General features: G+C 46.8%; 1 protein-coding gene across 1 annotated transcript in view; it reads right to left on the bottom strand.

The window, feature by feature from the left end:
- The window catches only part of MYO7B (myosin VIIB), an 84,429-nt gene that overhangs the window by 39,016 nt on the left and 20,366 nt on the right, over window positions 1–25,047 (bottom strand). Inside the window, exons 11-24 of the mRNA XM_027830647.3 lie at window positions 24,902–25,021; window positions 24,524–24,666; window positions 22,980–23,190; window positions 19,645–19,780; window positions 19,216–19,376; window positions 12,796–12,933; window positions 9,597–9,749; window positions 8,947–9,045; window positions 8,304–8,398; window positions 6,904–6,988; window positions 6,161–6,379; window positions 4,738–4,845; window positions 3,418–3,597; window positions 1,162–1,371 (exon numbers count right to left, since the gene is read on the bottom strand). Coding sequence (XP_027686448.2) covers window positions 1,162–1,371; window positions 3,418–3,597; window positions 4,738–4,845; window positions 6,161–6,379; window positions 6,904–6,988; window positions 8,304–8,398; window positions 8,947–9,045; window positions 9,597–9,749; window positions 12,796–12,933; window positions 19,216–19,376; window positions 19,645–19,780; window positions 22,980–23,190; window positions 24,524–24,666; window positions 24,902–25,021 — 2,058 coding nt within the window. The remainder of the gene's footprint in view (window positions 1–1,161; window positions 1,372–3,417; window positions 3,598–4,737; window positions 4,846–6,160; window positions 6,380–6,903; window positions 6,989–8,303; window positions 8,399–8,946; window positions 9,046–9,596; window positions 9,750–12,795; window positions 12,934–19,215; window positions 19,377–19,644; window positions 19,781–22,979; window positions 23,191–24,523; window positions 24,667–24,901; window positions 25,022–25,047) is intronic.

Raw genomic sequence — 25,047 nt, forward strand, 5'->3', positions numbered from 1 at the left:
GAGAGCCACACATGCACATACGGGTAGGACTTCTCGTTTCCCGCCCCCACTGTTCAGGCAGGTAAAACCCTGTGCTCCGTATCATTCACATAGGAAGTGTCCATAGACCCTCATGTCATGTATGAGCAATATTCGTGTATCCCCAATGCAGAAAGGACAGCATGTGAAGCTTCAGGTGGCTCTGATGGGAATGTTAGGTCCAGTCGACAGTAGGAAATTAGGGGATATAACTACGTCGCTCAGGGATGGGACAAATCCACACCCCTGAGCGATGCAGTTAAACCAACCTAAACCCCGATGGAGACAGTTCTCCCACTGACCTACCTCTCAGGAGAACCCCTCCCGTAAGAGTAGGTAGTGTCTTTACTGAAGTGCTACAGCGTTTAAGTGTAGACAAGCCCTTAAACTAGCTGTATTATTGCTAAAGCCATCAAACAGCTGCTGTAGTGAGGCAGTTTTTTGAATATTGGGGAGGGTGCAGGATGGGGCTGGCAAGTGGTACAGAAACATTAGCTGAGCTGGAGTCTGAACTTACTCAGTGACTGGCAGCCAGCATTCAGCTTTCCTGAGACCCTTAGGACCCAAACCTGCAAGGGAGTGACATCAGATCTCTTGCAGGATGGGGACCTTGGTTTTCTAAGGCTGCCTTATGCTAAGTAAGGGAATCCCAGAACTCTTCATTCCTCAGCAGGAGCAGCAACAGCAGGATGATGGGAAGGCATGGACCTCTGCTCCCCCTCAACTTCACCTCAAAAACCAGAAGCCCCAACAGCAGCTCAGTGAAGGGAAAGCCTAAAGCCCCTTCTTCCCCTCCCCCACCCTGAGCAGGAGTGGCCAGGGCTACCCCTGAGTGTTTTCCTTGGTAGAATAAAGGTGGAGAAGCGATTACATCAGGGCACCTTGTGTCAGCTGACTGAGTGAGTGGCAGGAATCTCTCCTGTGCAGCCAGCACTGGGCTGTAAGCAGCACCAGCCAGCAAGAAGCAGAGACTTGCAGGCAAGCAGCCTTCAGGGAACATGGAAATTACTAGTTCCATTGTAGTGCTCAGGAGTATCTCTGGCTCTAGAGTCTCCCCTGCCCACAGCCCCTGGTCAGGGAATGACAGGCCTGTTGGAGGAGAGGAAAGGCAGGCAGGGGCACTGCAAAGAAGGAACATGATACCAAGACATCATCTTTCTCATCGTGGTAGAGCAGCGGGTGACGCAGCGGCCTCCGGATGTGCATGTGCGTAGAGGTTCCTTGGAAGTAAGTGGCTGCAAACTTTGGAAACGTGTACTCTCCCAGGTCATCAACTTCCTCTTCCAGCTCCATGCTCATGGGAATCATGTCCAGGTCCACCTCGTCCAGCTTGCCTGCCTTTGCTTCCAAGTCCTGCACAGAACACAGACAAGAGCCCATTTCCTTTCTCCTCATGTCCTGTATAGTTATTTTCTGCCTCCCGCCTTTGCCAGAAAGAGCCTTTGGGGTCCCAGCCAGGTGCCTCTCAGTTAATATCAGTGCTACTTCCATCAGCCAGCAGTAGGAACTGGGAGCTGTGCCTGTCCTGCTCTTGGAGATTTAACTGTCACTAAGTGCGTTCAGCCTGGGATCCCAGGTGGCCTGGGAACACTATGGTGTCTGCTCATTGGGAAAGCTAGGCTCTATCTCATTATCCTATCTTTCCTGCTAGCCGTCACTCTACACTGACTTAGAGATTTATCTGCTCATTCTAATCCACCTGCCTCCACCCACTCCATTCCACGGGGACCACAGACCCCTTCTGCAACTCCAAAGTCTTTCCTCTGTTCCCTGTACTCCTGCAGTGCTAGAGACTTAGCCTTGGGACAGTGTCCTACATGGTTCAGCACTGAAGCTTTCAGAAACCTCAAGTGCTTTAACTTCATGACATTAAGAACTGTAGGGATCTCCAAAACAGTGCACCCCAAGCATGCTTCATTCAGACTGGTGACCTAAGGCGGTTGGTGCAGCTAACACTGGAGTCTTCCATCACTCATCAGAAACCTGGAAGCCTCATCCTCTGAAATGAATGGCAATGACCGCAAATTACTTTATCCTGGGCTATCAGCTGACTGGGGTACTTGGCAACTGATGGGTCCTGGCAGAGCTAACCCCAAGGAGCCCAAGGCTAAGAAAGCATGTTGGAAGAAGGACCTTCCAGCATTAAACCCTCCCAAGTGACTGCACGTCCTCAAGTCCTCCTGATGTTTCCTCTTGCAGAGATGAAATTGGCTTTCTTGAGGCAGAGGACGCTCAGCAGAAGACTGGACCTAACCTCAACAATGTTGCAGAACTAGGGACTTCAAAGCACAGTCTGGCCTCCCAGCAACGAGCAGATTTGTCAACAAAATGCTGGGGAGAGAGTCCTATGCCTGTTAAGTAGGACTTAGGGCTTACCTGCACTTAACACACTACAGCGACACAGCTGCACCACTCTAGCACCTCAGTATAGACACCACCTATGCCAGTAGGAGGGGTTCTCCCTTGGCATAGCTAATCCACTTCCCTGAGAGGTGGTAGCTAGGTCAGGGGAAGCGCTGTCTACACGGGGATTTAGGTTGCCTTAACGACACCTCTCAGGGGTGTGGATTTTTTCACACCCGAGACCCATGTAGTTAAACCAACCTAATTTTCTAGTGTAGACCAGGCCTTAGCTTTCCTTCGTGTGGCTGGAAGTATCCTTTGCAATTTCTCCCTAGACCTGACAGCTCAAGGTGATATCCAGGAGCAGATCCCATGTCCTGCCAAATTACATTCCTTTCCAAGGCAACAAATTATCAAGCTGGAGAGGCTCCAAGGCATGTTTCACTGGGCATGGATAATATGCTGGACATTTCTGGAACATCCTCCCCATGACCTAGGTACTGTGTGTAAAACAAGATCTGTCCCCAGATAAAACACTAACTGATGCTATCATACAGGCTACACAGTTCTATATATCAGGTCCACTCTCTACCTTACTCTCGTTTTCAAACAGAAAGCTACTAAATCCACAAGAAATGCATGAATGTACTGTAAAAGACTAACAAGAAAATTACAGACAGAGAAGCGGGCCCTGGAAGCAGAACAAAAGAGACTGATACAGAATGAAGAGGCTGGCATGGGTTTTCTAGGGTCTGCCAGAGGAAAGGAACTGGCATTATGTGACTTCAGGAGGCACAGAGCTCTCAAGCCCTGTACGAGACAGAAGCTTATGCTAAATGAGCTACTAATGAGCTTCCCTAGGATGCCAAGTGCATGAGATCATGCCACTCAAGAGAGTGGATCCACTTAGCTCTTCTCTTCTGGTCTCTTCCAGTGCTCACGTTTTCACCTTATAGAAGCTGGTTGAGCCAAATTTATCCTTGGTGCAACTTCAGCAAAGTCAAGGACATTACACCAGGAATGAATCTGGCCCATCATGTCTTTGCTGCTCTTTACCTCAAATCCCAGAGGAGCCTGCCCTTCTTGGCCTCCAATCACAGCAGGCAGAAAAGCAAACACTTTATCCACCATTTCCTGATCGCTGATCGCATCATAAGGTGGTGGCTTGTTGGAGAGAGCATTGCGTTTTCTTTGCTTCTCCTCCTCCTCCTCCCTCTCCAGGATAGCCAGGTGCTCCTTTAAACACACAAGACACATTAAGATTAACTAGAAGGGTATTTAGATAGAACTGAAGGCTTATCTAGATTTGGGACATTTACACTGATGTAACTACACAGATGTAGCTCGACATGTGCAAACTCCCAATGTAGACACAATGCTCCAGCGCAAAATGGTGCTTGTACTGGTGAGTCACACTGGAGTGATGCATCTGCACTGGAGAGCTACATCCAGGATTGACACAGCCTTGGATATAAAAAATTAAAGTACATGCTGGAAGTGGGGCATAAAGCCAAAATTAACAGCAGTCTGACTCTGATCCCACTCACATTGGGATAATTCAGGAGTCAATAATTCACACCAATCTAATACTGGGGTTAAATGAAATCAGAATTGGGCCCAACATTTTTCTCTTTTCCAACTTCACAAAAAGTCACTTTTGTTTCTGCAGTTGTAGAAGGCCACCAAGTCCACAGCTTTCCATGTTTCCACCTGTTCCTGTAAACAGCAAAGCTTCTGTAGGGGGAGACATAGTTTCAGATCCCAAATGACCAACAGATTATATTGGATGGATTATGGGACATTACAAAAGAAAATATCAGAAAGTCAGTTCTCCTTCACTTACTGATGCGTAATAGCGGATGAGATAAAAAACTAAGCTCAAGATTCTAAATACTGGAAGTCTAAAGTCGTATGGCCCAGGAGCCTGACAGTTGGTGCTCATTAATTAGTTTTGTTTTAAATCTTAGCCTAAAAACAATGCAACTGAAAGGGGCAGTGGTGTCAATAGCTGCTACAGGGAAAGCACAGAATCCCAAACTCTTAAGAGAAGAGTGTGACTTTATATATTTGGTAACACATTGGCATGGGCAATCTGGACAAATGTGCCAGTACATTGCTGCAGATAGACCTGCATGAGCAATCTGGGAAATGTGCAGGCAGATAAGCACGTCTGACCTGCTTGCACAGTTCTTTCTTTGCATACACAAGGGAGGTCACAACTGTACCTGCATGTTGTTACTTTTTGAAAATGCAGCCCAATGCATATATGTGTGTGTGGAGAGTTAAGCAAGTCCACGTGTGTATGTTTGGTGGAGTGGGGTGTCTGTGAGCACACACGAGAACTCTGCATTCATCCCTCCAAATCCTGATTCCTACCTTTTCTAGCTTCATGGCTTCTTGCTTTGCTCTCATTGGCCCGACAATTTGGATGAGGCGCTTCTCCTCTTCTAAGCGTAGCCTTCTGGCTTCTAGTCTATGCTGGTGCTGCAGGGAACAGTAACACTCTATGAACATCTCCACCCTGCTTTGCTGGCTACATTCTAACATCATCTGAGAAGCAGGGATGGCTGCCATCCCAAGATTTTAGTAATATCCCTCAGTGGCTGCTCAGCTGTAGACTGGCTGTCTTTGGCAACAGGGCCCATATAAACTAGCACCATTTGGATGTAAGAAAACTATTTCAGAAGAGAACTTTTGCCTTTTCAATTCTCTAGTTTGAAAAGGGGCCGATATTCAAATGAAAGAAATGCCCAGGAGGTTAACCGGGGCTCCTCAACAAGGGATTTTGCTGTCTTTTGCAAGAGGCAAGTACTGAAGGTTCATTTGGCCACCCAGCCCCCTTTACAAATTTTTGTAAGGAGGTCCCTGACAGTAAGAGAAACTGCACTGACTTTGAGTTCACTTTAAGCCTGAACACTTTCTCCAGGAAGGGTGTGGGGAAGGGGTTGCCCTGATGATCTTGCTTGGGAATAAGTGAGAGAAGGAAGAAGAGAAAACACCAAATCTTTCCCTCTAGGTATGCATTTGGCCCTTGGCAAGGAGCAGTGGCTGAACGAGAGAATTGGAGGAGAGTGGGGTCAAAGTCGAAGTCCATCTCCTATCTATGTATATGACATTTGACAATAGGCATGTTAGAAAATCTATAGACGGAGACAGGCAGACAGTCTTTGTTGTATTTGTACAGTGCCTAGCACAATGGGGACCTGGCCCATGACTGGGTGCCTAGGTGCTATTGAAATATGAATAATAATTAAGGAGTTTTGTCCATGGCAGTGTATATCTCATTCCAGAAAGCAATACAGTCTGATTTCTGTAAAAGACCATATCAGGCCCTGTTATAGAAACTGATTTACCTCTTCAGAAGTTACTGGAACATATTATCATATAAGATATTTTTGTTCTCCCTTCATGCCTCCCACACAGAAATATTCCTGAACTCTCTTTGGTTTTTAAAACAAAATGCATTTTATTTTTTTTGCAATTTCCCCAAGTGATTTTGTCCCACATCTGCAAATCCCCTAATTTAATAAGCACAGATGACAGACAGACATGAGATCTGCATGTTAAAGATCCTGCTCTCATACCTGTCAAGACCCTGGAGAACCATCATCATGCTAACTCTAGGATTCTACACCAAAGAGAACATTCTACAGTCAACTCTATGGTGATGCCTTAAGAACTCATCTGGGGACACTATGTTATCACAATGGGGACTGGCTACCTATAGAAGCTGCTCCCCATGCTTATCAAAGCATCCTAGAAGCAATGTCATGTTTCAGAGATGACTGTGCACACATACCTCTCTCTTCATCCTCTGGAAACTCCTACGAGCAAACATACCCCTGGCATATGCCTGTATAACGCACACAGCCTTCATCTGCTCTGCCGTCTTCTGACGCATCAGGTAACCTCGGCACAGGGCCTGAAACTTAATCACACTGGCTCGGGCTGTTTCATACTGCTTAGCAAGTAGCCGGCTCCGGAAGAGGGCCTGCAGGCGCTCGAAGCCCAGCAGGATCTGCAGAACGTGGAGAAGAATGAGTGGAAGCAATTAGGCTTGATGCAAACAAGGCCAGGACTGTGTTGGGCTGGATAGAGGATAACAAGTTCTGTAGCTACCCTGGACAGAGACTCAGGACAACTGACACAGCTACTGGAAATTACCACTGGAGTGAATGCTTTATTTCCTGCCAGTGCAGTGTTCTTTAAGTGGGTTTTGAAGATCATGGCCTATTGAATGTAGGGAATGACATTAATCCCAGGAAACAGAGGCGAAGGAAGGAGAGAACAGGACTGAAGAGAACTGAATGGAAGAAAATGGCCTTCCTGGGACTAGGTAGGGGTAACTGCTTTACTAATAAGAGGGTGTGTCTTGGGTTCAACAAGGGTTAAGGTGCTCCAGAGCCCTTGTTGGGCTTAACCCCTCTTCTCCATACACCACCCCACTGCCCATTCTCTCTCATTGCTGAGCAGCCACTTTGAACTCCCACCATGTACAGCACAGTATTCACACTCTCTCAAGGCCAGACCCCACTCGCTTACCAGTCGGAAGTTCTTCCTGCCGTAATAACCCCTCCATGCTGCCTGCAGCTTCACAGCAGCCTGCCTCTGTTTTAGAAACTGCTTCCTAAAAGCAGATGGGTGAAGAAATAGGTTACTCTGCTAGGCAGTCCTGCCATATCTTATACAACAGACCAGGGCGAGGGGCAGGAATGAAGCGGTGGCTCTCCCCTCTTAGCCCATACTTAGCCCTCTCAGTCACAACATCCTGTCCGCCTGCACCCCATGCTCACAGATGGTAAGCCCAGGAGGGACCATTCTGATCATCTAGCCTGACCCCTTGCATAGCACCAGTCAGAGATTCACCCTACTTCTCAGCGCAAGTAAAGCAGCAGAATGAATTAGACAAGATATCCAAAATCCTGTCACATGCACTCTGTATCCACTTGCTAATGGAGAGGAGGAGAGTCTAGGGAAAGTACCAGTAATCCCTATTGATTGACCCATGATGCTCCAGTAATGTTCTCAGCAGTAACTCCAGGCCACGTGCTTTGCTGGAGTAGCTCCATGAAATCCACTGGAGATGAGACAGCTGAAAACGTAGACCAGTTTCCAGAAATCAAACCTAGATAAGTTAACCCTATGTGTCTGATCACCATATGCTTAGAACTCGAGTTTTTACTGATAATGTTTGCTTATTCAGATGAGTTTTGCAAACTTCCTACAGTGATCACTCTCCCAGTAAATGCAGGGTGGATGACACCCGTATTACACATTCACGGATGGACGCATTCCCGAACACAGTTAGAACTCTTCCCTAAAACACACTTTGATTGGCCAGAGTTAGATTAAGTGATAACTCAAACCTTTAAGGAATCTGAGCAGCTGAGGATGGCTGTGTGCTAGTATGTAAGTAAACTCGACATACATTGACTTTTTAAACTGAACTGGACAAAACATTAGGAACCATAACTACAGGGAACAATCCTACACTGGCAGGGAGAAGAACTGAATAGGGTTAAAATTAAAATTAAGATAGGGTTAAAACAGATTAAAAGAGGACATTGACTGCAGTGGGATTTCATGCACTGAGACTTAGCCCATTGTTTACTAGAAACTGATAAATGCAAATCCTCCTTCCAGGCGGATTTACTGATCATTCTTTCACAAACATGCGGGGTGCCATGTACAGCACCACTGGATTTTGTAAGCTAAAATGAAACGGAAAACATAACAAATCTATGAGCAAAATCTTTGCCCATCTATTTATATGGCCCCATCAGTATATTATCTGAGTGCCAGAGGAGTCTAATTGAAGGCCAATGAAAGCTGCGGATTGATATAGACCGTGCTTTACTTATGTTATACTGCACCCCAAGGAGGAGAATAGTCTGTGAGAATTTATACAACTACGAATTCTCGTGCTCTTTAAAAGCACTCACCTGTCCTTGAATCCCCTCAGCACCTTCTGGATCAGAATGGCCTTTTCAGTGAGCGCCTTGTCTCGCTGCACCTCCAATACCATATCGTGATAATCCTGTTAAAAAGAGGTCACAAATATACATTGATTTAACGGTTTCAACACAGAACCGCCAGAAACTTGACACAAAGGGCAGCATCTGTGCTGAAGAGGCCCAGAACTTGCAGGTGTGCTGCGAGTTGGCATCAATGTGCATTGTCGGAGCTGGAGGAGGAAGTTTATGCAGCACCTGGCCACATTGTTCTTGCTTGTAGCCATCTGCAGGCGTACAGTATGCCCACACTATAACATGCTCTGTACCTTCAGGGCCTGAGCAGGGAGTTATGAAGTGCAATGCGCTGTTCCTCTGCACAAATGGGAAACGGGAGTGGGTGAGTGAATCAGTCTCTTATGGGATGAGCCATTTGGTGGCACAGCGATACCCACTGAACTACATTGTACAAAGGGCCAAAGAGCTGGACTCGGAGAGGAGGATAGCATTCACATTAGAACTCAGGATTGCTGACTTCGTTCTCCTTAACTGGAAATTCAAGCTTTCCGATGATACACCCACTTTTTTTTTTTTTTTTAACCTTAAGAGGTAGCAAATGGGCTTTTTTACTTACTTTGAGGAAAATCTTGGTTCTTCCAATTTTCCAGTCTTCATCTTTTCCTAGAACCATCTCAGAAATGTAAATGCAGCACCGACGAGCATCATCCTGCAGCTGATGGGGAAAAAATCATTGTCACTGATCAGGGCTTGGTTAGAAATACAGAAGTTGCAGGATCTAAACATCTATGGCCCTGGCATTTCAAAGCATGAAGAACAGAAATTTAGGAGGTCTGAGAGGCCTAGGATTGAGAGTGCCAAGAGTAGAAACGGCTCAGGTTTAAACGGCTCCAGGACTGAGAGCTAGAGGAATGTTAGTTTTTGTTCTGAGAAGTCCCGGTATCCAAAGCCAGGGGCATGTTAATTTCTCAGCACAGAGAGATCTCAGAAATGAGGGTGCAGAGAATGAAAGTGCTTTAGATCTGGAATGATGCGCTTGGTTGGGATGTTTGCAGAAACTGAACCCAGGACCACTGGATCTAAAAGCATGAGCTAAAGGGAACATGAAGAATAGAAGCATTTAAACCCTGGTTAGCCATGTGATACAGTACATGTGAGCAGTGAGCTGAGACCATTTTAGGCTTAAAGCCTAACTGAGACTATATTACCCTCAGTGCCCCATCAGGAAAAGTCCAGTTAGCATTAATCAAGTTCCTGTGGACACACCTGTTCTCGAGCGGACACTGGCAGCAGGACTCTGTATCTCTCAAAGAACTCTGCAAAGCTGTAGCGAATTGGGTAGCCAGCCTTCCTAATCCGAATGGTTTCCATCATTCCCGAATAGCGCAGCTGTCGGATACACAGCTCCCGATCGAACAACTGAAAGGACAGACACATGAAGAAACTTATCACAGAAACAAATTGTTCATGTAACATTCCTTAGAGAGCATCTGCTGGCTCCGTCCTGCAGATACCAGGATGGTTTCAAAATGAGATACTACTCTCTTTTTTTAATTGCCTTTTTTATATAAGTCCATGCATCAAATCCATTGCTGGTGTAAGAAAGGGACTTCTGTGGAGCTGCATATTTGCACACGCCAGCAGCAGAAATGATCTATTTACTTTGGGTCTGATTTTTTTAAAGGCCATTTCCAATTCCAGATCTGCACTTTTAGACCCATGAGAAATTGTGGGTATGCTTTTGTAGGTAGCAAATGCAGGAACAATTTGTGACACTTAGTGGTCTGACTTCCTAACTGATCCCACAAACCAGCTAGATATCTACAGATCAAAATTGTGCCTGAATTTTATCAAAAGAACAAAATTAGAGGTTAGGGTGAGGTCCTTTAAAAATCCACACCTTAAAGTAATCCATCATACTGTGGGCCCAGTGCTCAAATGTGAGCATGTACATAGGACATCCCATACCTTGGCATTCAGATTGCCAGATAGGTGTATGAAATGGGTAATTATGAAGGCAAGACCTAATCTGAGCAAGCAAATGTAAAATCTGGACATCCCTGAAACTTCCACCAAGAGTGCTTAACATCCCCACCGCAAGCACAAGGGCTGAAAGAAACCAAGATGACACAAACCAGGCCAGATTCACTGCAGACTTCCACCTGTTAGTCACTGACACCTCTACAAGTGGCTGTCGAATGCTACCGAATCAGCCCGATAGGGTTGTACTCTCCCTTTGCACAAGTGTCAGTGATGGCACAAGCGGTAAGACCCTGGAGCCTCAGGCCTCACGTAGTGTGGTCTAGTGCTATAGTTTTTGTGCATAGTTTGTTTTTAAACTGTCACTTTGGAAAGTGTAACCCCTTAAAGGGCCTTTTCTACAAGCCACAGAGACTAAGGGAGGGGAAGGGCAGGATTTCATGAACTGCGAAGTGTTAAGATCAGGGCTATAAAGAGGTTACTTTAAAAAGTGAACTTCCTCACATCCTGAATAGTGACAGCCAGCCCCAGTGGGCAGATAAAGGACAGGATTTCAGAATCCTTGCCTGCTGTAAATATGGAACAGACCATCAGGTACCAGTGAAGAGGTACTCACCAGCTACTTTGAACAGTTGAGGGTGGACAGGGTGCTTTTTTTTTTTTCTACAGTCCTCTGTAGTTTTTCTGTTCATATCACACACAGACTGAGAAAATAGAAACATACCACTGGCACTGGCGTGCTTACTTGTGGCTACATCTGCTGTGGTGGGACATGTGCTGGCTGAGAGGTGCACAGTAACTTTTCAGGGCTACTGGATGAAAGACAGGGATATACCCTCCAAGTGACATCAGTTATGCCATAGGATCCGATCCTGCCTAGGCTGACCCACTTTAAGCAGGCAAGTAGTCTCAGTGACCTGCGTGGGACTAGTCACGTACTAACAGGTAAGCATGGGCATAAGTTGGCAGGGTCAGGGCCTTGGTCTGCACGGCAGTATGGAAAAGTCGTTCCATTATTGTTTCATTGCAACCTGAGCCCTATCCCTGTTGGAGGTGAGGACCCAGTCTATCTCCCCCTGAAATAATGTGGCTCTTCCCACAAACTTAAAAAGGGAGTTGGATCTGGTCTGATATGATTAGACCACCATGGGCTCAATTTGGCCAGGCACTGAGCACCTCCCATGGGGTTCTGAGCATCCTTAATGCCTGCTGAAGTCGATGGTAATTGAAAGCACATGGCAGTTTGCAAGAGAAGACTTGGCCTATCTAAAATGATGTGCTTTATTCAGGTAACCACAGTGCAGCCAGCGTGTGAGTCAACACATGGCCAATTCTTTTTTTAAAATTAGTATTTCTCTGTTTCTGAGCCAGATCCTCAGCAGATACAAGCTGACATCACTCCATTGACTTCAATGGAGCAGTGCTGGTTTACAGCAGCTGAGGAGTTGGCCCTTTGTTTCCAAAACTAAGGTGGACACACATTTGTCAAAGGAGCTCAATCCACCCCCTGAATTTACATCTGCAAACACTGGTCACTAGAGGCTTGGTCCAAAGCCCACTGAAGTCCTTAGGAAGACTCTCACTGATCTTGGTGGGCTTTGGGCCAGGCCCTAGTTGCCCACAGCAGGTTGATGCAGGTTTTTGCAAAGATGCAAGATCATGAATACAAAGCCCTAGAACGCATTTCAAATGTAGTCTGTCCTTTGGCTGCTTGGGAGGTTCTGGTAAGGACGATCCCATCATCAATTCCTAGCTTGGCAGGTAATTGCACCTTGGTGGTGCTGCACCTTGCAACACAGAACTTAATTCCATTTGATCTAGGTTCTTCTATAGCCACATCACTGCAATCTCTGAGCACTTCCCCTCTGTTGACTCTCTTTTATCCTCTTAGCACACCAGCTGAGGTAGGGCAGTGCTATTGTCCCCAATTCAAACGAAGGAACTGAGGCATGGACAGATGAAGTTACTTGCCCAAGGTCACACAGGGAGTCTGGGGCAGAACCAGGTCTTGATCTCCTGAGTCCCAGTCCAGTGTCTTAACTGCAAGACCTTCGCTCTTCCCTTGTGACTCTGCTCAGATGGCCCTTCTCCACTTTAAACACCAGCACCTTTGTCTCTCAGTATGATCACTTTTGGCCCCATAGTTATATTTTTTTTCCCTTTCCCTATTTGTTGTTAGTTAAAACCCTCCCAATTATCTGTTTTTTAGGTACAAGGGAGGCTTTTATAACATGTTTCAGTATATTCCTCATTCCTGGTTTTGCAATACATCACTCCAAAACCTTTTGCAGGGTCCATTTAAAATTAAAGCCACTCTATACTGTTGCCTTTTTTATTACAGCCACCTTAGAACTCCAGCTATTCTTAGTTAAGGTGGAAATACAAGATGCTATACAGCAACTGAGGATTTCTGCTAAGTCACTTTCCCCCTAAACACAAACATTACTGCGGGTAAGACGTTGATCTAGTATTTCTGAAGTATTACCAAAGGCTTCTTGTAGTCATTGGGTTTGATACAGCGAATAAAGTACGGCTGGCAGTTCCCCAGGATTTTCATCAGCTGCTCCAGAGACTGTTTGAATTGACCACCTAATGTAGACAGGCGTTTGTTGGTATCCAAGCCCTGGAGAGAATAAGCACATACATGATTCTTATCTCCCTTGGGCCCACTAATAACGTCGCTGCGTGTTCCTGGAAAGAGAAACACATTTTCTGACAGGCCCCTAATTTCTGTTTCTGTACCCATCTGCCATCCTTACTCTACACTGTACTTACTCATGCCAGTAATCCCCCGGCACTCACTGGGATTACTCACATGAGTAAAGTGCTGCTCAGTGTGCATGGGAGTGGCAAAGTCCTACCCATCATGTGTACCAAGGGCCAGGATCCTACTCTGCGGACAAGTTCTGGGTATATTATAGGACCTGTCTTGGCATATACCAGGTTATTATTGCAATGGTAATTAATATGTGTGTGCTTGTGAGCTTGATAGGAAACAGCATGTACGTAAGCAATACTGACCTCCAGGCTAGGTATTACCTGGCAGTTCATGCCCAGCTGGCCAGGCTAAGGGCCCATGGCTTCCCAGTCAGCCATTAGCTACAGAAGTCTAACTCCAAGGTCATTATTGCTATTGTAAATAGTGAAATGGTACAAATACGCAGAATACATAGTGAAAAGTTAAGAGCTGATCTGCATATGGTCATAAATACAGAGTTCTTATGCTTATAGCAACTGTGCTGAATTCTGCTCTCTGTTCCACTGGTGCAACTCCAGTGGAAACACACCTTTACTTTAGTTACTGCCAGTTTTCACCCGCCTAAGTGGGAGCAGAATTTTCCACACTCTTTGTTACACAGAGCATTGTAGTAGGAGTTAATCTCAGCTTTCCATTGTGTTTAAATTGCACATTCGATTACAGTGACACTCTGTGCAAATCAGAATCATAGAACTGAAGGGACCTTGAGAGGTCATATAGTCCAGTCCCCAGCACTCAAGGCAGGACTAAGTATTATCTAACACCTGACAGGTGTTTGTCCAACCTGGTCTTAAAAATCCCCAATGATGGAGATTCTACAACCTTCCTAGGCAATTTATTCCAGTGCTTAACCACTCTGACAGTTAGGAAGTTTTTCCTAATGTCCAACCTAAACTGCCCTTGCTGCAATTTAAGCCCATTGCTTCTTGTCCTATCCTACCTACAGCAGGGTTCTATTGCATTTGTTTGTTTTGTTTTGTTTTGTTTTAGTACAGGGCTTCTTCAGAGCAAGGAGCTAATAACTATGTGACACAAGGTTTCTTTGACACAGGGGAACCACACACTCCATTGGCCCATGTTGCTATTACACTTACGCAAATCCATTCTGATTGTCATTCCTCTCTAAACATTCACACTTAACATCTAACACTGAGCACTTCCACAGCTTTACCTATGGATCAACACTGCCCTCCCGTGGCCAAACACATGTACTTTTGGAAAATATTTCCTCAGAGTGCCTTAGAGCAGTGGTTTTCAAACTTTTTTTCTGGCGACCCAGTTGAAGAAAATTGTTGATACCCATGACCCAACGGAGCTCAGGATGAGGGGTTTGGGGTGTGGGAGGAGCTCAGAGCAGGTGCAGAGGGTTGGGGTGTGGGGGTGAGGGCTGTGGGGTGGGGCTGGGAATGAGCGGTTCAGGGTGTGGGAGGGGACTCTGGGATGGGGTAGGGGGTTGGGGTGCAAGGGGGGGGTCAAGGCTCTGGGATGGGGGTGCAGGCTCTGGGATGGGGCCAGGGATGAGGAGTTTGGGGTTCAAGAAGGGGCTCTGGGTTTGGGGGGGCTCAGGGCTGGGGCAGAGGATTGGGGTGCAGGGTTGGGGTGCAGGGTTACCTCCGGCGACTCCCGGTCAGCAGCGGTGCTAAGGCAGGCTTCCTGCCTACCCTGGCACTACTGACCACACTGCACCGAGAAGCGGCGAGCAGCAGATCTGGCTCGTAGGTGGGTGGCTCTTGCCTGCAGACACCGCCCCCGGCCAATGGGTGGGCGGAGCTGGTGCTCGGGGCAGGGGCAGCACGTGTCACCCCATGGCCCCCCCGCCTAGGAGCCGGACCTGCTGCTGGCCACTTCTGGGGTGCAGCATGGTGTTGGAACAGGTAGGGACTAGCCTGCCTTATCCAGGCAGCACCGCTGATGGAACTTTTAACAGCCTGGTCGGTGGTGCTGACCAGAGCCGCCGCGACCCACTGCCTTATATTCTGCAGCCCAGTACTGGGTCATGACCCACAGTTTGAAAACCACTGCCTTAGAGCAGCTACAACATAGATTATCCACTTAAAGCTAGTAGGCATCTGATCAGAATAGCTAAAATAACCACAGTACATGAGCCTAATTAACATTGGATATTCCCACATCTTAGCAGTCCATCTTCTACCTCAATAAGTCAGTAAGACAGCCACAGAGAGCTCTGACACCTGTATCCTGATGGTCTCACGTGGCTACACAATTAAGGACGTTGTTGCCAGGAATAGGATTGTGGTTTCTCTCCCAGTGATCTCGAGGAGCAGTTCTATCAACTCAGGACAGCAAAGTCCCATGGAGCCATTAACCCACCATTCCTCTCTACAGCCTTTAATTCCCAGGCTCCAAAGTATGGGCCTGATACAAAGCCCATGGAAGTTAATGGGAGTCTTTCCACTCACGTAAGTGGGCTTTGAATTGAGCCATGCATCCCCACTGGAAAAACATCTCTTTCCTCACAGATGAGCCGTTGCATTTCCCATGCATGCTCCAAAGAAAAAGTTTCAAATAACACAGGCTTTTTGAGGAGACAAGAAACCACTAAAGCAGTGCAAATAAACCCAATTCTTAATCACAAGGTTATTCTCTACACAGATGCCACTCCAGCTTGCCCTTTGCTGCTTATCCACTGTTCACTTCCATCTTCCCCCAAGCTATTTACCTGAACAGAGGCAGACGATGCTCCGGATTGCAGAAAGCCAGAGCGGGACAGAGACGGAGGAAGAAAGGACATCAGAGGACAGAATCAGGAAATGGAGCCAGGGGAGCAGATAGATAACAAGCATTACTGCAAGCTAGGAGGATGATTTGCTATCCAACCCAGGCAGGAAACCTACCTAATATGAAAAGTAAACGACAAAATACCTTCAGGCAACGCTGAGGTTGCTTAAAAGAACAGGAGTGGCACCTTAGAGATGAACAAATGTATTTGAGCATAAGCTTTCCTGGGCTACAGCCCACTTCATCGGATGCTGTAGCTCATGAAAGCTTATGCTCTAATAAATTTGTTAGTCTCTAAGGTGCCACAAGTACTCCTGTTCTTTTTTCCGGATATAGACTAACACGGCTGCTACTCTGAGACCTGAGGTTGCTTAAACACTCTAAAGTGAAGAAATGTGACAGTTAAGGAGAAGCATGTAAACTGAACTCTGCCCTCCCCCACTCTTGCTGGGTACGTTGGTAACCACTCTTTGCTTCTCACTTCATACAATAAAATCCTGCCCCATTTTTACACCCTTAGATACACGTCTCTAAGGTAACTTTGCAATCGTGAATTTTAAAGACTCGCACACTGCACCTGGGCAATGAGGCAGAGCTAAGTTAGCATCAGTGGCCAGAGGCAAGCAGCCAACCTCCAGGGGTATGGGGGGAGGGTGATGAGGAGTCGCTTACATTGCCTTTTGGAAGGCGCAGACATGAGCTCCCTCAGGCCCATCCAAGGAGCACTGTGCAGTGGGGGAAAGGCCATGATCAGTTCGCAATCTGCTCAGCCATGCCCTTTTTGTAGGCAGCACTGCGATAAGAGTGCCAAGTACACAGACTACTCAGTCTCTCACTTAGGGAAATATCTTTGTGATGGGGTGGAGTAGGCCCTGCTGCCTTGTGGCTCTGTCACATCCCACCCCAGAAAAGGGCCATGGGGGGGGGGGGGGTCCTCCAAGTTGCCTAGAGAGGCTACGTGGGCAGCAGCCAATCAGGAAAGAGGCTGCAAGGAGCAGCCTATCAGGGCCCAGCAGGCTCATATGAAAGGAGCTATAGGGCCATTACAGAGTGAGTTCAACCTGCTGGCAGGGCCTAGGAGAGCAAGAGGTGCTCCTGGCTGGCTGCAGGGGCTGGACAGATTAGTTCAGGGGTTCTCAGGACAAATGTTTTGATGGCCTCAGACTGCAGCCACCAACTCTTGCTCGTGACCGCTCTCACACTTTCCCCTAAAATACTTAATTAGCTTTAGGAAAAACAACTAAATATGCACATACACATGTCCAAATCACTGTAATTTATTTATTGCTAGTTAGTAAGCCTGTTGTGAAGCATGATATTAACAAACATGCAAGTATCTTGTTTCACAGCAGACTTACTCAGCCCTGCCAAGCCTAGGGACACATTAAGCCCTGGATGTGGGGGTCAGGGGAGGCAGCAGGGGTCAGAGGCAATGAGGTTTGGTGGGTGAGGGGTTGGGGGAGGCAGCGGGGGACTGGAGCCTGAAGCCCCACGGCCAGAGCCTGGGACCTGCTGCTACACAGCCAGAGTCCAGAGCTGGAGCCCAAAGTTCCTCGGCCAGAACCTGCTGCCCCACCGCCCCAGAGCTGAGGCCCAAAGCCTGAGCCCCACTGCCCTGGGAAGGTGGGGAATTCACTGGCTGCCTGCTCCTCTAGCGTTGTGCCCCAGGTGTCTCCAGAAGGGGGCAGAGCCCAACCCCTGCTGGCAGTCCCAGCAATCAACATCAAGGCAGTGCATTCAGGAGCAACAGAGAGGGGAAGGGGCCACCATTTTGCCACCCATCACAGCCCAGGAGGCTGTGGCTGCAAGAAAAGCCCCTGGTGGCCGCATTTGAGAAACACTGGATTAGTTACTGGCAGGGACTGGGGGAGCCTAAGAATAGCTTCTGGCTGGCTGCTGGGACCAAGCAGGTAGTTACTGGCAGGGACTGGGGGAGTGAGGAAGCAGCTTCTGGCTGGCTGCTGGGACTCAACTAAGACGGGCTATAGGGAAGTGGTCCAGGGAAACATAGAGCAGCAATTAGTAAAGGGATGCAGCAAAAGGATTAAAGGGTCCCTGGGTTGGGACCCGGAGCAGTGGGTGGGACCGGGTCCCCGCCCAGCCACTAAGGGAAGTGGCTGTACCCTAAGGAAGGGAATTAGAGCTGTGGCATCCCAGGGAAGAGGGCTGCACTGGGACTGACTCAGTGGGGAGCTGTGGTCAGCAAACTGAGTCCAAGAAGGGTGGCTCAGCAGGAAAGCTGGGGTCACTGAGGACTCAAGTAGAGGCAATGTGACCCCAGGGAAAAAGCCCTTAGGGCACTGCTCAGTTCCAGAGTGGGAGCCTTGCAACCTAGCTGGACCAAGCGAGGGTACAGTGATGGGCCCTGCTGGGCTGGTGAAAGACTGAGGGAGGGTGCAGGACATGGGGGACATTTTGGATTGTGTACCCCAGAAGGGATTTGTTTGGTTTTGCACATGGACTGTGAGAGACTCGGCCAGACCTGCCTGACAACTACAGTAGCCAACGGGGCACCATGAGTGGAGAAAATCGAGAAAAAACACACACTCGAACAGGGGCACTCGCGAGAGGTGAGTGCACCCTATTACAACCTTGCTATCCAATATAACAGTATCTGGGACAGGGATCTTAGGCTGTAGTTCACAGGACTCATATTTTATTCTGGATTGGCTATCTGAATGATCCCATGTACAATGCCTGGACTGCACAATGTTCCACTCCCAGATCACTTCCTGTGATACTCTTAAATGATCCCACATGAAGTTCCGAGGTTGCCAACAAGCTACCCTGGGACTTTAGATGGAGAATTTTTTAATGAATTGCCAGTTGTCTGCCTGCTCCTAGAGTTGTATTCACTCTACCATGGTGCCTCCTGGTCACGCCTTGCTTCAATTAAAAGGAGCTTCTGGGTTTACAAGGCACGCCTTTAGTCATGATTTTCTCCATACCACCTCCACTCAGACCTACTCTCACACCCACACAGGCACTCAAATACTACAATGATGAACATGTGCACCCTTAGACGATTGCAGCTGGCATCTACCTTCAGACAGAAAGCCAGGCACAGCTGAGGCAGACTCAATATAGACTTGTCAGTTTGCTGTCTGAGCATGCTGAAGAAGCAGTACAGCTCAAATGCTTCGATGCAAGCCTGAATGTAGCCTCCGCATGGGCCATTCAGGGAGAGGAAGTCCTAAGGCCCCCTGTTACTCTGAGTTTTGGGTTGACATCACAGCAGTTTATGGCAATAACTCAGGACTCGTTGATCACGCAAGCTGTTCTACCAGTGCACAAATTGCTCAAGGGAAAGACAGAAGAGTCTGCAGACAGAATGTAAGACCATTCAGAAGGCTGAAGATAATCAAGCACACTCCAGATTTTTTTGTAATCAAGTGGAAGAAAGCCAACCTTGAGGGTATGCTCAGCTCTGAGATGTCTTATGCTCCCACGGCCTAGGGTAGCCACAGTTGTTTCCACCTGGAAGATCTGCCTCAGGAATTTGTTTTTGGAAGAGTAAACCAATTGCATTATGTTGGAGCTGAGCATGTCACGATTCTTCTCCAGGAAACCTGTGGGTCAGAAATAAAATAACCTCATCATCTGCGCTGGCTCTGGTCCCAGGCTGCTACTCAAAAATAAACCTAATTTACAGTAACTTGCAGCTCAATTTAAATGAATCCTCTTGCCTTCATTACTTCTGCTTGGCAAGCAGGAGGCTGCGTGTAATCTAGCACCAGGGAGATGACAATGACCCATGGGGCAGCTGCCTCAGGGGACAGGCGCTCTCCTCTCTTTGCTTCTGAGGAGGACTGTGCTTGTACAGAGAAGTGTTCTCACCTTTCGACTGGTAATAGACAATCCCAGCAAAGTGGTTGATACCAAATTTGGTGTCATGGACACTCCTCGGTGGGATGTAGATTTTGCTTTTGCCATGATGGGAATTGATTTTGTTTAGCAGAGTGGCGTCAGTGCCCTAGGAACAAACACAACCAAGAGCCAGGGATGAAGCAGATTCTCTCTGCAAGCACTGGCCTCTACAGTGCGAGCAAAAAAAATAGTGCTCTGATATAACAAAGGGTTAAATCTGGACCTGCATTGGGTGATTGCGCTGGAGTGGGAGGGAGGGAAAATGTTGTTAGGAGCTGGATCTAGCAGTAGGGCAAGGCACCATCCTAGCACTCTCAAATACAAAGACAGGGCCTAGCTAGAGTATCCACTGGCACTTCACAGCACCAGTGAGTGTGTCCTGCTACCCTGGGGCCAGGGAGTCACCCCCGCTGACTCCACTGAGGTCACCTGCAGCTGCTAGGGGGTCCCCAAAGCTGTGCAAGAGGCAGTAAGAGTTGCTTGAGAGCATGTTCCCCTGGCCTCTTTGAGCCTTCCTGCCCAGCACAGGCTCAGTGGCACAGAGGCCCTCCATGAGGCTGGCACCGCTCTCCTTCCCCTGGCCCTTATGCATCTCTGGAGGTTACAGACAGGATTCTGCCCTGCATAGCCAATCATCTGGGAAGCTCAACGGATGAGTTTGGTTGGCTGGCAGTCAGTTGGGTGCTTGTCATTAAGCATATCGTTTTCATTACAATTAATCAGGGAGGGGAAAAAAACCACTAGGATAATGCTGTTGTTAAAGGGATGCCTCAACAGCTTCCTCCTCCTTTGGGTGGCAAACAGCATGTAGAATGGGCAGGGCTGTGCTCTTTGAAGTGCCATGGGCCCTTGAGATAATAAAGGGGGAGCAAACCCTTTGCTCTTCTGAGTGCAGGGACTGCAGTTGTGATTATCCCTTTCCTGGAGCATGCAGAGAGCATGGGGGATGCTCTCCAGCCTCTGTGCTCTTACCACCTGGCACAGCTGCATCATTTAAGGCTACCTTACTAGATGCCCAAAAAGCCAAAACTGAGGGTGAAGGCTGTGCTGGTTAAAAAAATAACTTGGTTTAGAGTGGAAGTGAAAGCAGATACATATATCTGTTATATTATAACAAATGGAAGGAAGGAGATGTTAATAGTAATGAATATAAATCAGAAATTAGGACTTGTAGAAAATTGATAAGGAAAGCAAAGAGACACAAGGAGGCAGCTATGGCCAGCATGACAATAGGAAGGAGTCTTTTAAATATAATAGGATAAAAAAGAATCCTGACAATGGTATTGGTCCATTACTATGTGGAAATAGTAGAATTATCAATAATAATACAGAAAAGGCAGAAGTCTTCAATAAATATGTCTGTTCTGTATTTGGGGAGAAAACAGATGCTATAGTCTCATCCTATGGTGATGATAATACTCTTCCCATTCCACTAGCATCTCTGGAGGAACAATAAACAGAAGCTACTACAGTTAGACATTTTAAAAATCTGGTTCAGATAACTTGCATCCAAGAATTTTAGAAGAGTTGGTTGAAGAGCTTGCTGGACTGTGAAAGTTGATTTTCAATAAGTCTTGGAGAACTGAGGAACCAGAAGGCTGGAAGAAAGCTAATGTAACATTTTTTTAAAAGGGTAAATGGAATGACCTGGGTAATTATAGGCTGGTCGCCTGACTGCAATCCCTGGCAAGATAATGGAGCAGCTGATATGGGACTTGATTAATAAAGAATTAAAGGAAGGTAAGATAATTAATGCAAATCACCATGGGTTTATGGAAAACAGATCTTGTCAGATTAACTTGATTTCTTTTTGATGAGATTACAGATTTGGTTGATAAAGGTAAAAGGGTTGACATAATATACTTAGATTTCTATAAGGCATGACACGTTGTTTAAAAAATTAGAACGATATAAAATTAACATGGCACACATTAAATGGATTAAAAACTGGCTAACTGATAAGTCTTAAAATGTAATTGTAAATGGGGAATTGTCATTGAGTGGGTGAGTTTCCAGTGGGGTCCCGCATGGATTGGTTCTTGGCCCTACACTCATTAATGTTTTTATTAGTGACCTGAAAGAAAGCATAAAATCATCACTGATGAAGTTTTCAGATGATACAAAAATTGGGGGAGTGGTAAATAATGAAGAGGACAGGTCACTGATTCAGAGTGATCTGGATAGCTTAGTAAACTGCGTGCAAGCAAACAATATGCTTTTTATTTGGCTAAATGTAAATGCATACCCCTAGGAACAAAGAATGTAGGCCATATCTACAGGATGGGGGACTCTCTATCCTGGGAAGCAGTGACTCTGAAAAAGCTTTGGGGGTTGTGGTGGATAATCAGCCAAACATGAGCTCCCAGTGTGACGCTGTGGCCAAAAGAGTTAATGTGACCCTGGAATGCATAAACAGGGGAATATTGAGAAAGAGTACAGAGGTTATTTTACCTCTATATTTTGCATTGGGGTGACCACTGCTGGAATACTGTGTCCAGTTCTAGTGTCCACAATTCAAGAAGGATGTTGATAAATTGGAGAGGGTTCAGAGAAGAGCCACAAGAATGATTAAAGGATTAGAAAACATGCTGTATAATGATAGACGCGAAGAGCTCAACTATTTATCTTAACAAAGAAAAGATTAAGGTGTGACTTGATTACAGTCTATAAGTATCTACCTGGAGAACAAATATATAATAATGGGCTTTTCAATCTAAAAGAGAAAGGTATAACATGATCCAATGGCTGGAAGTTGAAGCTAGACAAATTCAGACTGGAAATAAGGCATACATTTTAACAATTAAGGTAATTTACCATTGGAACAATTTATTAAGGGTTGTCATGGATTCTCAATTGTCTTGTAATGATAATTTTTACATCAAGTTTGGATATTTTTCTAAAAGATCTTCTCTAGGAATTATTTCAGGGAAGTTCTATGGCCTGTGCTATACAGGAGGTCAGACTAGATGATTACAGTAGTCCCTTCTGGCTTTGGAATCTATGAGTCTATAAGGGCCACAAATTATTCTGGCCCTGAAGAATTCCGGAGCAGCAACTCCTCCCAGCTGTAAGCACAGTCCAGCACACAGTCAACCAGGGAACCATCTACAGTGTGCACAAGAGTTTTAATCTCATGGACTTTCCCCTTTGGGTTGCAACTGGAGAGGACATTAAAGGTAGTGAAGGGACTTCTGTGGGGAGATGACTCTCACTGGGTCTTACCAGCTCACAGTCCCTCCAGAAGAGCTTCCTAGGCAGCTGCCCTCTGTGTGAAACCAAGAGACCAGATACAATAAGGCTCTCACCTTAGGGAACTTGCTTTCCTCATCAATGAGGGAGACAATGTTCATGGGTTTGAGTGCAATCACTTCCAAAGCCTGGTGGTTGTCTGTGAAGTCAATGTGGCTCCAGGAGATGTGCTCCGCAAGGTATTCCTCCTGCTCCAGCTTGAAGACATGGCGCACAAAGAACTGCTGAAGGTGCTCGTTGGCAAAGTTAATACAGAGCTGCTCAAAGCTGCAGGGGAACAGCATGAGGACCCACTGTCATCTCCATGTTACCTGGTACCATCACTTTCACTGGACAGTATTATCTGACACTCTATATTTGATACATGCACACAAGGAACACTGTTATAGTTTAGGTGATACCATTTCACACTGTTAACGAACACCCCTGGTGTATGTTGTTCTATCTGGACACATGTCACCATGCCCAACAACCCACATGCAATGGACTCCTTCTTCATATAGTGTGCGGCTGGCAGGACAGATTGTTTCATTTTATGTTTTGTTTTGTTTTTACAGAGACCCGTAGGAGCTTCCTGGTTGTGTGCCTAGCTAGCCTGTATGTGCTTAGCTAACCTGTATAGGTGTGTGATCGGATTCCTCTTACTCTTTTCCTCTCTGCCACCTTGCCTCCTTTTGTTTGTCACTCATGCATCTTGCATCTGGTCTTGTAAATACTTGGGGGCAAGGATTTTGTGTGCTGGTGTGTCTGCACACCATGAGGCCCTGATCTGGATTGTGACCTTTAGGCACCATCATAATATAGACAGATTTATCACATATTCCATTAAAGGTAGCATACAGAAATGTGATACTGATCACATGCTCCCTGGGCTTTATCCTAGGTGTAGCATCTTTGGTACATTAATATGCAGACCACCTGTGGTTCATGGTCTGCACAGCATTTGCTGATGGTCTGTGGAAAGCTGGCTGGTTATACGGTTCTGGCTCTCCTCCTTGTGTCCTGCTGGTTCCCTGCCAAAGAGCCTCAGTGCCCATAGAAGGAGCTGGACACAAGGAGGAAGAGCGAGTCTAGCTGCCTCCATTGGGGCCACTACTATCTAAGAGGAAACAGAAGCTGCTCTTGGGGCCTGAAGCCATCAGTGGGAGAGGAATGTCCAGGAGAGATGGGAAAGAGACAATGGGCATTATGTCAGGGAGGAAGAGGCATCTGGGCAGCATGTCCACAGGAGCAGGGAAATCAAGCGCCTGAAACCATGTACAGGAGAGGACTGGGCTAGAGGAAAGCATGCAGGGATAGGAACCTGAGGTATCCACAACATGATCTCCATTAAGATGTGGTTCATGCTATGATGAAGTTGGAGAACCTCTGTGCCGTGCAACATAGCTCAGCAGAGGTAATGGCATCTGTGTGGCAGGAAAAGTCAGCACAGGGATGTGCATTATGATCATCGCTAGGAAAATTCAGTGATGGAAGCAAACACCACCTTTACTTTGAGCGCGAAGACGACAATGAATGAGCAAATTAATTCATTTGTTCCCTACCTTTATGTCTGCTATTTGTCACCTTCCCTGACGGAAATGAATCTGGAACATCCTACCTGTTGGTGTTAAAGTTTTCAAAACCAAAGATGTCCAGAAGCCCAATGGACCTGCGCGAACTTTTAGAATCCTGAGAAGGTGGGCTGAAAATTGCAGCATTGATCTTATTTACTATCCACAAGAAGAGATGGCCATAGATCCCCTGCGGAAGAGTTAAAAAGGAGGTAAGGGCCCAATAATGCAAACCCTAGTGGGCCTAGTGCTTGCTGTGCTGAATGAAGCCAACATGCACGCTCAGTGTAGCAAGATCTAGGGCCCAGTGACAAGTGTTTGCAGAACCAGGCCCTGAGACAGTCTGTAGACACAGCTCTGAAAGCATTCCCACTCTTTGAAAAACATCAGTGCAATGCACACTTGGAAGGGGTGAACTCCTTTACCTTCACAAAGGCGTCTCTCCCATCAGCAGCCTGGACAACGCTCAGGGGCATGGACACGCTCTCTCCTCGGATGATGATCGAGTGGTTTGTAAGGCTGTTTTGCAGTTCTCCAGAGTCCACCTATAGGAATAATCATTGCAGCTGGG

This window comes from Chelonia mydas, chromosome 9, assembly GCF_015237465.2.
Source record: "Chelonia mydas isolate rCheMyd1 chromosome 9, rCheMyd1.pri.v2, whole genome shotgun sequence".
Taxonomy (NCBI): domain Eukaryota; kingdom Metazoa; phylum Chordata; order Testudines; family Cheloniidae; genus Chelonia; species Chelonia mydas.